This window comes from Rhinolophus sinicus, linkage group LG07 (genome assembly GCF_036562045.2).
Source record: "Rhinolophus sinicus isolate RSC01 linkage group LG07, ASM3656204v1, whole genome shotgun sequence".
NCBI classification, from domain to species: domain Eukaryota; kingdom Metazoa; phylum Chordata; class Mammalia; order Chiroptera; family Rhinolophidae; genus Rhinolophus; species Rhinolophus sinicus.
In genome coordinates this window covers 47,310,136-47,323,514 of record NC_133757.1, presented here as the reverse complement: position 1 = coordinate 47,323,514, position 13,379 = coordinate 47,310,136, and the positions used below count along the sequence as shown (strand labels likewise).

The 13,379-nt window shown below is 45.5% G+C and overlaps 1 protein-coding gene and 1 pseudogene across 2 annotated transcripts in view; one reads left to right on the top strand and one right to left on the bottom strand.

The window, feature by feature from the left end:
- Positions 1 to 13,379, bottom strand: part of TSPAN15 (tetraspanin 15) — an 84,168-nt gene that overhangs the window by 15,758 nt on the left and 55,031 nt on the right. For both annotated transcript variants that reach the window (XM_019731724.2, XM_019731722.2), the window contains exons 2-3: positions 10,995 to 11,180; positions 9,652 to 9,726 (exon numbers count right to left, since the gene is read on the bottom strand). In XM_019731724.2, the coding sequence (XP_019587283.2) occupies positions 9,652 to 9,726; positions 10,995 to 11,180 (261 nt within the window). The remainder of the gene's footprint in view (positions 1 to 9,651; positions 9,727 to 10,994; positions 11,181 to 13,379) is intronic.
- On the top strand, positions 5,777 to 6,014 carry LOC109447406 (peptidyl-prolyl cis-trans isomerase FKBP1A; annotated as a pseudogene).

The following is a 13,379-nucleotide window of genomic DNA, read 5'->3' as shown; positions in this document are numbered from 1 at the left end:
CATGAGCCTTGTGGAGCGCGGCTGGGAAGAGAGAATTCTGGCTTCCTCCGCTGCTCCCAGGGCCACCCCCGCCCTGCTCTAAACCAGGTCATGCCAGCCAGGGGCAGCTCCAACAAGGACTAGAAAACCACCTTTCACAAATGCCTGGCAAGGCCTCAGAGGCCACGTGGCCCGAGCTAAATTAAGCAAAGAGTAAGCAAACATCAAAGGCCACAGGATTTTCAAAGCATGTTGTTTAAGCCACCAGATTCAAGCTACAAAGAACAGTCCTATCTAGTTCTTTCTTTTAAATCTAGTTTTAAAGATACGGGAAGCCTCCATATCACCCCTCTCAGCAGAGGCATTTAGAGAGCTTATAAATGAATGCGGGAGTCAAAGGGGGGTGGGCATGTAGCAGCAGCTTCCACAGGAAGGGAGCCCGGAGGAGCAGGAAGAGGAGGGAGGGGGGAAGGGGCAGCAGCTGGAACCTCCCATTAGGCCTCTAGGATGGAGATGTCCTGGTTTCCTGCAGGTGCCAGCTTCCATTGCTTCCATATCAGCTGCTGAGGCCCAAGGCTGGGGAGGCCCGCTACTGGCAACCCAGATGGAACCAATGCCAGCCTGGTTCTCATAACATGAAGCCAGCATCTTATAACACTGAGATAGCAGCTCTGGGCTTCCCTCAGTCCCCCTAGAAGGTGGGGACTCATTCTCTTGTCCCCAGACACCAGCCTCTGCTCCATCCCTGAGATGAGCCCAATCTGATAACAAAGGGCCAAAGAGAACCCAGGGAGCCGGAAAAAAAAGAGGAGACAAAGCTGCCAGTTTCTCTGGAATAGTTGCCAGACCCTTCCTCATACCTGGCTGAGTTCACAGGTCCCTACGATAGGGAAAGTTATGCTTCAGCTTCCCAGGTATCTGTGGCTCCAGCTCTCAATCCCAATTGGTTGTCCACAGCGGGGCACACCAGCTGTGGTAGTCTGGCTAGATCAGTGCAGGACTTTCTCTCCTTTACTCTGGGAGATATACCTGTTCAGGTGCTTGCCCAAGCGGGCCTTGGTGCTGTCTCCTTTCTCCCAACCCCTGACCTCAAGGTCATGCCCAGAGAAAGCTAGGACGAGTGCCATGATAAAATAAAAAGGCTGGTTGCTGCCCACTGTTGCCCTGGCCTGGTGTTGGGTGTGACCACAGCACCTTCTGATCAAGGCCAGGAAAGAGGCCACTCCGCCACCACCCTGGTGGTAGAGGGAAGGTAGAGAGAAGTAGGCCTGGCATGGGGGCACAGATACACCAATTACAGCCCAGCGACCTCTGGGTGTCCCTGCTCAGCTCTGCCTGACTGGGACTCTATGGGTAGGAGCTGCCCTCCTCCAACTCTCCTGACACCCTCAAGAGAGGACCCAGAACAAGCTGGGGTAAACGGGAGGTCAAGAAGGGGAAGACCCAGACAAATCATGGAGGTCATTCACGTTCTCCTCTTACTGCCTGGGGTCAGGACGCTGTACTTCTGCTCCTCATGCTCAGGTCCTCGGGGCAATCTGCTCTGTGCCCAGCTCCTCCATGCACAGCCACTAGACCCTCAACAAGCAGAGAAGCCACTGTAGTCTGACCGTCAGGTCACTGCTGACAGGAAAAACCTTATCCAGGGTCAGGGGTTGAGGGGGAGTTTCTTCCTTACACCCAGGAGTCTGTTTATCTTTTGCAGCCTGGCTGTGGCCATGACCTATGCACCTTCCTGAGAACCCAGTGTGAAGTCATTAGCCTGATCATTTGGCTTCATTCCTCACCACAAATGGATTCTTAGAGTTAAGAGGTAGCCTACGGGGCTGGACTTGTTACCATGTGGCTCAAGGTAATCTGTCTTCTCTTGGTGAGGAAAAAATGAAACTGGGAACTCACCTCCTCCCAGAAGCCGACCTTGATTGCTCCTCACCTTTTTCTCTCCCTTACACTGCCCCTTCCTGCCACCATCAATGGCCAGGCTGCTCCTTCCCTATCCTCATTGGCCAGTCTCCTGTTTTATAAAATTGGATTGCATCAGAGTTGGAAAGGACGCTATTTTTCTTTATATCGTATTTTCCCCTTGATTATAAAAAAAAGAAAATTTTGAAGCTAGGGAAAAATATAAAGGAGAAAATAAAAATCATCCTAGTCCTATCCCTTAGAGGAAATGAGAGTTAATATGCTAATATTTCTATTTCCTTCTAGAGTTTTCCAGGCTTATTTTTTTTCTTGTGGAAATCTTACTGAACTTATAGTTTTATATCTCATTTTTAAATATTGTGAATTATGTGTCCCAGGCATATAATAGCATGGCCTACTGGGAGCCCCCAAACAGCTGAGATCCCTGACCACTGGTGAAGGTCCTTCCGAGGCTACAGGCCAAGACCCTCCCCTGACAGGGCCCAATGAGGGAACACCCTATCCAAGTAGAAGGGACACACTTCACCCCGTGGTGCCTTCAGGGGTGGAGGGTAACTGGAAACTCTCACCCCTGACACCAGCCCTGAAGCATCCTTAGCGTGAGGACTAAAGGGTCTCTGGAGGTTTTAACTTGGCTCAGCTCCTTGTCTGGAAAAAAGGAGTGGGGTCACAGCCCCTGTTGATCTACAGGGCACTGGAAAATGACAAATCAGCCCACCTTTGTGAAAACACACTGGAAACCAGACTGCTGTTCACTTAGGGGATTGTTTATTAAAACCACTGATTCTGCTGACCATGACCTCGACCTGGGCACCAGCCAGGAAAGCACTAACCAACCCATAATCTCTGAAAAGCCATGGGCCAGCCAGAAGCCCTGCTGGCTGCACAGAAAAGCATCTCCCTAGACAAATAGAATAAACGTCTCTCTCCCCTCAGGGCTGCTGAAAAATTAACCATTACCCTGGATCTGCCAGCTCAGAGCAGATGGTCTGAAAAGTAGAAAAAAGGATAAAGAAGAAGCAGGTACCAAGACAACCAATGGGGCAAAGTAGAAATCAAAAGGGAAATCAAAAAATATCTTGAGACAAGTGAAAATGGAAACACAACATACCAGAACTTATGCAGCAAAAGCAGTTCTAAGAGGGAAGTTTATAGTAATAAACATCTACATTAAGGAAAAAAATCTCAAATAATCAATCTAGCTTTACACCTCAAAGAACTGGAAAAAGAAGAACAAAATAAGCCCAAAGTAAGTAAAAGGAAGGAAATAACAAAGATCAGGGCAGAAACAAATGAAATAGAGACTAGAAAGACAACAGAAAAGGTCAACAAAACCAAGAGCTGAGTTTTTGAAAAAGATAAACAAAATTGACAAACGCGTAGCTAGACTAAGAAAAAACAGGGAAGATTAAAATAAAATCAGAAATGAAAAAGGAGATATTACAACTGATATCACAAAAATGCAAAGGTTCATAAGAGACTATTACGAAATATATGGTGATAGAAGGAGAACTGACTGAGTGCTGAACACACAGTGTGATTTATAGACGATGTAATACAGAATTGTACACCTGACAATTGTTTATTAATAATTGTCACCCAAATAAACTTTAATTTTAAAAAAAAGAGAGTCTATTATGAACAATTATATACCAACAAACTGGTTAACCTAGAAGAAATGGATAAATTTGTAGAAACAAACAATTTACCAAGATTGAATCATGAAGAAATAGAAAAGCTGAACAGACCAATAAAAAGGAGCTTGAATCAGTAATCAAAACTCTCCCAATAAAGAAAAGTCCAGGGCCAGACGTCTTCACTGGTGAATTCTATCAAACATTTAAATTAATACTAATTCTTCTAAAATTCTTCCAAGAAATTGAAGAGGAGGGAATGCTTCCAAACTCACTTTATGAGGCCAGCATTACTCTAATACCAAAGCCAAAGAAGGACGTGACAAGAAAAGAAAACGACAGGCTAATATCCTTGATGAACCTAGATGCAAAAATCCTCAACAAAATATTAGCACATTGAATCCAACAGCACATTAAAAGAATGATACACCACGATCAAGTAGGCTTTATCCCTGGGATGGAAGGATGGTTCAACATATGCAATCAATACATGTGATACATAAACAAAATGAAGAATCAAAATATGATCACTCAATAGATGTAGAAAAAGCATTTGACAAAATTCAACATCCTCTCCTGATAAAAACACCTAACAAATTAGGTATGGAAAGAGTATACCTCAACATAATAAAGGCCATACATGACCAGCCCACAGCTAACATCATACTCAATGGTGAAAAGCTAAAAGCTCCTCCTCTATGTTAAATAGAAAAGTCTCACACCATTTCTATTTAACATAGTACTAGAAATCCTAGCCAGAGCAAGAAAATTAGGCAAGAAAAAGAAATAAAAGGCATTCAAATCAGAAAGAAAGAAGCAAAATTGTCTATTTGCAGATGATATGATTTTATATATATAGAAAATCCTAAAGACTCCAGCAAAAAACTGTTAGAATAAACAAATTCAGTAAAGTTGCAAGATATAAAACTTGCAAAAACCAGTTGCATTTCTATACACTAGCAATGAACTATCCAAAAACGAAATTAATAAAAAAATCCTATTTACAATAGCATTAAAAAGAATAAAATACTTAAGAATAAATTTAACCAAGGAAGTGAAAGGTCTGTACACTTAAAACTATAAAACATTGATGAAAAAAATTAAAGATGACACAAATAAATGAAATGGTGTCCCTCGTTCATGGATTGAAAGAATTAATACTGTTAAAATGTCCATACTATGCAAAGCAATCTAGAGATTCAATGCAATCCCTATCAAAATTCCAATGGCATTTTTCAAGAAATAGAAAACAAAAAATCCTAAAATTTGTACGGAACCATAGCAGAACCAAAATAGCTAAAGTAATCTTGAGGAAGAAGAGCAAAGCTGGAGGCCTCACACTTCCTGACTTCAAACTATATTACAAAGCTATAGTTATCAAAATAGTATGGTATTGGCATAAAAATAAACACAGGTCAATGAAACAGGACAAAGAGCCTAGAAATAAACCCAAGCATATATGGTCAACCAATTTTCAACAAAGTCTCCAAGAATACACAATAGGGAAAGGATAGTCTCATCAATAAATGGTTCTGGGAAAACTGGATATCCACATGTAAAAGAATAAAATTAGATCCTTATCTTACAACCATACACAAAAAAATCAACTCAAAATAGATAAAAGACTTAAACCTAAGACCTGAAAACATAGGGGAAAAAACTCCTCGACATTGATCTTGGCAATGATTTTTTGGGTCTGACACCAAATGCACAGGCAACAAAAGCAAAAATAAACAAGTGGGACTACATCAAACTAGGAAGTTTCTACACAGCAAGGGAACAATTAAAGCACTGAGAAGGCAACCTGTGGAATAGGAGAAAATATTTGTAAACCATATATCCAATAAGAGGTTAATATTCAAACTATATAAGAAACCCTTGCAACTCAGTAGCAAAATAATAATAACAGTAATTATCTGAGGACCTGAATAGATATTTTTCCCAAGAAGACATGCAGAAGGCCAACAGGTATATGAAGAAATGCTCAACATCACTAATCATCAGGAAAATGCAAATCAAAACCATAATGAACTATCACCTCACACCTGTTAGAATGGCTATTATCAAAAAGACAAGAGATAGCAACATTGGTGAGGAAAAAAGGGAACCTTGGTGCACTGTTGGTGGGAATGTAAATTGGTACAACCATTATGGAAAACAGTATAAAGGTTCCTTAAAAAAATTAAAACTAGAACTACCATATGATCCAGTAATCCCACTTCTGGGTATCTATCCAAAGGATGCTTGAAGATGGAAAGAAATTTGATTTCTCCCGGGACAGAAACAAGCCCTTCAAGTTTATGCTAGGCAAGCAGGAGGTGATCTGAGGCTGGGAAGAAGGGGTCGCCCAGATAAGTGTAGGTCAGGAGCCAAACTGACCATCTCCCCAACTATGCGTATGTTGCCACGGGGCACTCAGGTATCATCCCACCAAATGCCACTCTCATCTTTGACGTGGAGCTTCTAAAGCTGGAATGACAGGAACGGCCTCTTCCCTGGACCCTTTTCTTGTATGTGCTATGGACGAATCTGTGCTCCCAGACGCACACACACGAATCCGTACATAGATTTTCCTGATGATCCCCCCACACTCTTTGTATAAATATCTACCCTGACTGAATGTGTTCTGTCACCCAGCTTTGACTTCCCCTTTCTCCATGCATGTGTGTTGACCTCCACTATATGCCATAAACCTCAAGGAACTCATTTTGGTTTTGTTTCAGGGTGAAAATTTAGTTTCACCCAGTCTTCTGGATCCAGGTTTCCAACTAGGTATTAGTCAAGTATTAATAGCACAAGTACTGGGTTAACTTTAGACCAGGAATTGGTGCAGGGGGATGCAAGAATATTTTACTTTGGGTGAAATTTCGATTATTATATATTAAACATTCTTGCTGCAGTGCTGCAAAGCCATAGCAGATTTAAGGTGCTTGTTGAGGGCCGAATTATTCTCCAGTTGAGAGATGAGAGACGTCCTGGGGTTGAATTAAGAGCCCTACCCAAAACTGAAGTGGGATGGGGGACAGCCCTTGTCTCCACTGCCCCATCCCACTCTCCCCTAAACCCTCTGCCTTTTAAAAGCAAATCATTTTCACTGCAGTGCTGGATAGTACAGGTATCTGTCCTCAGGCCAGCAGGACCTCGGAAGCCTCCTTTGTGGCCTGGCTTTTTTCCCCAACCCCCATCCTGTGGTTTTTCTAAAGGATATTCAGGATTTGATAATCTCATAGCTATCCAGGCTCCGCTTTCTGAATTTTAAGAACTTTAATGAAAAGTTTAAATTGAAGCTGCTGTTTGTTAACGCCCAACGAAAGCCCAGGCCTCACGACAAAGCCTTGAGCGCTGTCTTAAGAAAATGATGTGGTCATCACAGCTTCAGTGTCGCCTGGTTTTTTACGCTCAGCTCCCCCTGCTCATCTCAAAGTTTCCTGGCTTTTCCTTCGCCCCTCTCACTGCTTTGCTGTCCTGTGTGGTGATTGGGTAAGAGAAATTATTACTGCCTACCCCCACCCAACACACACACACTACATATGAGTTTCAAGTTTTAGTATTGCAATAAAAGTGCTTTAGGCTGGCTTTTTCAAAAGAAAAACAAAAGATATGGAAACATTCTAAGTATCCATCGACAGATGAACAAAGAAAATGTGAATAAACATATACATATATATATTTATATTGTAGTTTGTATATATAGCCATTGCATATATATGCACAATAGAATACTATTTTATAGTATACTATAATATGAATATAATATAATAATTATACATATATTAGTGTATATATTTTATATATACAATGGACTATTATTCAGCCATTAAAACAAAGAAGAAAATCCTGCCATTTGTGACAACATGGGTAGTCCTGGAGGGTATTATGCTGAGTGAAATAAGCCAGAGGGAGAAAGATAAATATTGTATGGTATAATTTCTATGTGGAATCTTAAAAAAAAAAAAAAAAGAAAGTCAAACCCATTGAACCAGAGAGTAGAAAAATGGCTGCCAGGGTCTGGGTGTGTGGGAAATAGGGAGATTGTCAGAGTACAAACTTCCAGTCATAAGATGAACAAGTCCTGAGGATCTTTATACAGCGTGGTAGCTACAGTTCATAACACTGAATTGTATACTTGAAATTTGCTAAGAGAATCGATCTTAAGCATTCTCACATTTAAAAAAAGGTATGTGAGGTGATGGATGTGGTCATCATTTCACAATGTGTACATCTATCAAAGCATCACACTTTACAACTTAAATATACTTCAATGTTATTTGTCTATTATATTTCAATAAAGCGAGGGGAAAAGACTGAGCTGTCCCTGTTTTACTGTGTGCCCACGGGCGGCCTTCTTAACCTCTCTTATCTCGAGGATGCCATCAATATGATGGGAATCTTCCCTCCTCTCTTCTCAGGCTCATCAAACAGGGAGAAAACCCCTGGATTCCAGGGCTATAAACAGGCCTGTGGTTAAGGCCCACCCACAGGTTGTTCCCTGCTCCCACCTGGGCCGGGATACCAGCTGCACCCATGACGGGTTTGGCAGGAGTCAGACACCGGATCATTTGAGGGCTCTGTACAAGCCGGTGTCTGGCGTCGTGCAACCTTGGGCTCAGCATCTGACAGGAGAGAATTTGGCCGTAGCCCTGATGCACCTGTCTGACCGGGAGGCTTGGGAGCACCAGGAACCACGCTATCGGGGTGGGGAGGGTGCAGGCAGGGGAATGACAGAGAGAACTGAGCTGCTGCGAACAAGCCCTGCTCCTCAAGCCCCAGCTCCAACACTGAAGCTGGGAGGAAAGCAAAGGCACAGGATTATGGAGAAACGATGAAGCTCTGGGTTGGCGGTCAGCCCTGCTCAGCCACTAGCTTCTTGTGGGAACATGGGCAAGTCCCTTCTCTAGTCTTCAGGGCAGAGGAATTAATACCGTGTTTCCCCGAAAATAAGACCTAGCCAGACAATCAGCTCTAATGCGTCTTTTGGATAAAAAATTAATATAAGACCCTGTCTTGTTTTACTGTAATATAAGACTGGATCTTTATAATATAATACAATATAGTATAGTATAATATAATATAACACCAGGTCTTAATTTTTGCTCCAAAAGATGCATTAGAGCTGATTGTCTGGCTAGGTCTAATTTTGGGGGAAACACGGTGTGTAATGAGGGTCCACTAGGGGCCAGAACCAGTGCAAGCTCTTCACATGCATTCTTCCATCAAGTCCTCACCCCAAACTCCAGGAGGTAAGGAACTGTGATCCTCTAAGGAGCCTGAGAGTCAGAGAAGTTAAGTACTTGCCCAAGGTCACACAGCTAATATGAGGCACACAGGGCCTGCAATGGGAGGAGTGGGAGACCAGGGGCGCTGAGAACCTTTCCAGATCAAAGGAGCCCTGATTCTGCAAACCCTCCCAGGGCCAAGATGCCAGGCATTGCCCTCTCAGCCTTTCTCTTGCCCTCGCCCTGTATCCAGTACAACAAAGTCCTCTTGGCACTGCCTCCAGAACATACACCAAATTCTGCCATTTCCACCCAGTCCTGCTGCCTCTACCTCATTCCAAGCCATCATCCCCTTCCTTCCTGGACAGCCACAGCCTCCCAGGTGGTCTCCCAGCGTTCCCCCTTACTCTCCATTCTCCACTCAGCAGCAAGTAAAATAGAAATCAGATAACATCACTTTCCCATAAAACTCTGCAAAACTTACTCTGCCTTTAGAAAAGAATCCGAGCTCCAAAACCAGGAACTGAGAACCCACGTGACCTGTGCTGATGGCCCTCCTCCTCCACCTCCCAAACTCCCCATCACCCACCCCTTCAGCCAAGCAGCCTCCGCTGGTTCACACACCTGTGGTTCCCTCTGCCTGGACCTCTGCTCCCTCTGCGTCTCAGCTGGTATTCTCCTTTTCCTTATTCCATTACTGTCCTCCCCACCTCCACTCCAGCCTCTCTCCCATCACCCTGTCTTGTTTCTTGTTCTCTGGCTTCCTTTTTCAGTGCCTGTCTCTCCAGCAGAATGGAATTGCCTAGCCTGCTCTCTGTGCTCTCCCAGTTTACAGCCCAGGGCCCACACACAGTGGGTGCTCAGTGTACTTGTGGCTGATAAATGCACCCCAGGCCCACCTGGTTCCGGAAGATCAAGGCCACCACGCCACCAATGAGCTCGATTATGAGACAAATTCCAAGGATGTACATAAACTGAAAAACAAAATTCAGATATTCACCTAAAGGGGCAGAGTAAGCATGGTCTGCTCCAAGGTCAAGTGCAATCAGGAAAATCATCTCTGCTGGAGCTCTTACTACTCCTGGGCCTCTCACCCCTTCCTCCTGTGAGGACACAGGATGTGGACAGACATTCCATGGGAAAGCCCGTCTCTGGAGCCAGTGGTCAGGAAGAATGATTCAATTGTCTAAATCAGATTATTATCAAGGTTTGTCCCAGGGCTCCTCAGCGGAGTCTAGGCGGAGAAACACACACCCCTCTCCGAACCCCCACAAGGAGAGCTGGGCCTTGCTCCCGCTGACACAGGGGGACAGAGGTGGCTTAATGGGCAGGGTGGGGCAGCATTTCCAGCTGTGTGGGCAGAGCCCCTCAGAAGTGGTTTCCCAGACCCCCAAGTGGGTGAGGGGATATCTTACAGGATCACAACCTACTGCTGCCCTTTAGCACAGAACAGGAATTGTCCAAACTGATGCCAGCCACTTCCGGCCTCAGGCAACACCAAGGCCCTGCTTACAGGGGCTTTTAGGGGCTTCCCATGTTAGGGAGACAACGAGGTCAAACACACATGTGGCTACAGAGCAAATGGATCTGCCTACCCAGTACTCTCCGCTTTGGAGAGCCATTCCTAACCCCCGAGTAAGGGAGGCCAGTGGGGCTGACCCCACCCCCGATGTCAGGGCTGGCATTTGGCCCAAGCAGGCCCTTCAGAGTCCTGGGACTTTGACTAGAGTTACTAGGAAAGATTCGCAGGGACCAAGAGCTACAAGGACTCTGTTAGCCTAAGGCTGCTGGCGGCCACAGCAAAGAGAGACTGAGGACATCACTGGTCGTCCAGCTGGTTGGTGGCAGGAGACAGAGCCCAAGGGCACGGTTCCAACCCTGGACCCCACATGGGTTTGCTGCTTACATGAGCTAAGGACTCGCCATCAACAAGTTGTTTTGGGTTTGACCTGCTCTCCTTTGAGTGTGGTTTCTCCCACTTCCAGTGAGTCTGGGCCAATACAGGGTTTAAGTAAGTAAGAAGAATATTCAAATACGCCTTTATAGCAGAAGTGGAGGTGGCCTGGGCAGTCTTGGGCCACTGTGGACAGAAAGGCTGATCCAGGAAACCCTCTAGAAGAGCTGGTTTGAGGCAAGGACTGAAAAACCTGGGCTGCCCAAGGGCCATGGGGTGGTCTCCTCAGCTCTCTTGGGAACGCCCAGGACCCAGCCAGCAGCTGAAGGGAGCATGGGGCCGACTCACCACTTGCAGAAGGCACAGGTTGTCCCGGAGGGAAGCCAGCACGCCGACGAAGGAGACAATGAACATGATGACCCCCAGGAGGATAAGGATGATGGCTGGGGCCAGAAAGGCACTTTCCAGAGTTTTGTATTTCTGCCGCTCCACTTCTGCATAGATCCCCACCGACAGGACCAGGGCTCCGATCAGCTGCAGCAAGAAAGCAGCGAGTGAGAGAGGAGAAGGACTGGCAGGCACTTGAGTTTCCTATGGGGCTGTGGTACCTCCCATTGCGGGCGCTCACCCCAGAGGACTGTACATGAGGGAACCTGTTAGGGGATGAACTGTAGTCCCTAAAATTCACATGCTCAAGTCCTAACCCCTAGTACTTCAGAATGTGACTACATTTGGAGATAGAGCCTTTAAAGAGGTCACTAAGTGACAATGAAGTCTTATGGGTGGGCCGTAATCCAATACGACTGCTGTCCTTATAAGAAGAGGAGGTTAGGACACAGGCACACGCAAAGGGAAGACCATGTGAAGACACAGGGAGAAGATGGCCATCTAGAAACCAAAGAGGGAGAGGCCTCAGAACAAACCAACTCTGCTAATATCTTCATCTTCGGCTTCCAGCCTCCACAACTGTGACAATAAACTTCTGTTGTTTAAGCCACCCAGTCTGTGACACATTGTTATGGCAGCCCTAGCAAACGGATACAGACCCTATTTGGAAATGCTGTTTTAGAGACAAATACTGGTGAGCCAGGGGACATGTGACTGGCGAGAGGGTCAGAGCACCCGAGCCTTTGCACAGGCTGTTCCCGCTGCCTGCGATGCTATTCCCCTGACAACCTCACTGCTCACTCCCTCACCTTCCTGCCTTTCCTTCATTGTCACTTGCACAGTGTGGCCTTTCAGGACCATCTTACTTAAAAGTAGAAAGTCCCTCCCCCGGAACACTCCTGATCCCATTTCCCCGTTTTATTTTCCTTCTTTGCACTTAACAGCATTTAACACACGACTTTTTTTCCTTTAATTTTTTAAATTTTTTTGTCTTCTCCCCAAGAATCTAAGCTCCACGCCAGGAGGGATTTTTCCACTGTTTCAGGCATCCCCACGACCCAGACCAGTCCTGACGTTTAGGGAGTACAATCGGCCTTTACAATCAATGTCTGTTAAATGGATGCGAGCCGGGCTTCCTAACAGACCCACGTGGGTTTGGGTTCAATGCTGTCCACCCAGTCTCCTGCCTGTGCAAGGATTCTGACTTTCTGGGGCACACATTCCCAAGGGCAGGGACAAATCATTAGCTGTGCTGGCCTTCCCCATTGAGCGTAGGACAATGTGGGAGAGGAACCAAAGCCATGCTGCTGTCAGCTAAGGCCCGACTAAAGGAAGTGAGGGGCAATGCAGAGAACATGCTGGCAAGGTATGTCATGAGCATGAGAACAGCTCCCTTTGAATTAACATCCGGAACAGTGAGGAGGCTGCTCCTGCAGTTACTCACAGGCCTACCTTAAATGGGCTGATGGTGTCCCCCAGTCAGAGCCCCTTGACTTCCTTCTCAAGGGCATCAAGACTGTCCCAGGTAAAGGGAAGGGCTTGCTGTCCGAGCTTTGACAAATGGCGAAAATGCCCAAAGACAAACCGACCGAGCTTACTTAGAAACACCGGATAACAGAGGATTACTGGGAAGCCATCGCTCTCATCCTCAGGTCCAGCAGTCCTCTGTATTTCCCAGCTAAGTGCCAGTCCCTTGGTTTGCAAAGATAATAAAGGTTTACTGAGAACCACTTCTCCCAGTCTCAAATGGATGCCTTTCCAACACACTGGGCCAGGAGGTCCTAAAGGTATTGAGAAATGCAACCGTGAGCTACTTGTTAATAAGTTGGCCATATCAGCAAACCCATGAGTGAAATGATGTCATTAAAATTACCCACATGGGTAAATTTTAAAATTTATAAGGCAGGACACACACACACATACACACACACACACACACACACACACACACACGGATCCCTCTACAGGAAAATGGTGATCACAGTAAATAAAATCTACCTTTGATAGATAAACCAGAGGCTGTCTGGTCAGTTCACGCTCCAAAACCCAGAACACGGTGAAATCATTGTTCAAGGCTGGCCAAAGCCCCATGGGAAAAAGGGCAAGCAGATTTGAAAAGCAAAATCCACCCCTTCTGAATGACTGCACTTGTAAGGAATCACTCACTCATCCCTAACCCTGAGCCAGACCCAGAGCCCAGAGATTCCTCCACCCCAAAGCTGAGGATAATGGTTAAAGAGGAACCCCACAGAGAAGTGACATCTTCAGAGCCCAGGAAGAGCATGAATTCAATATGCAAGGACACAGTGTACCTGAGAGCTACAGAGGTGGGGGTTCATCTTCCAT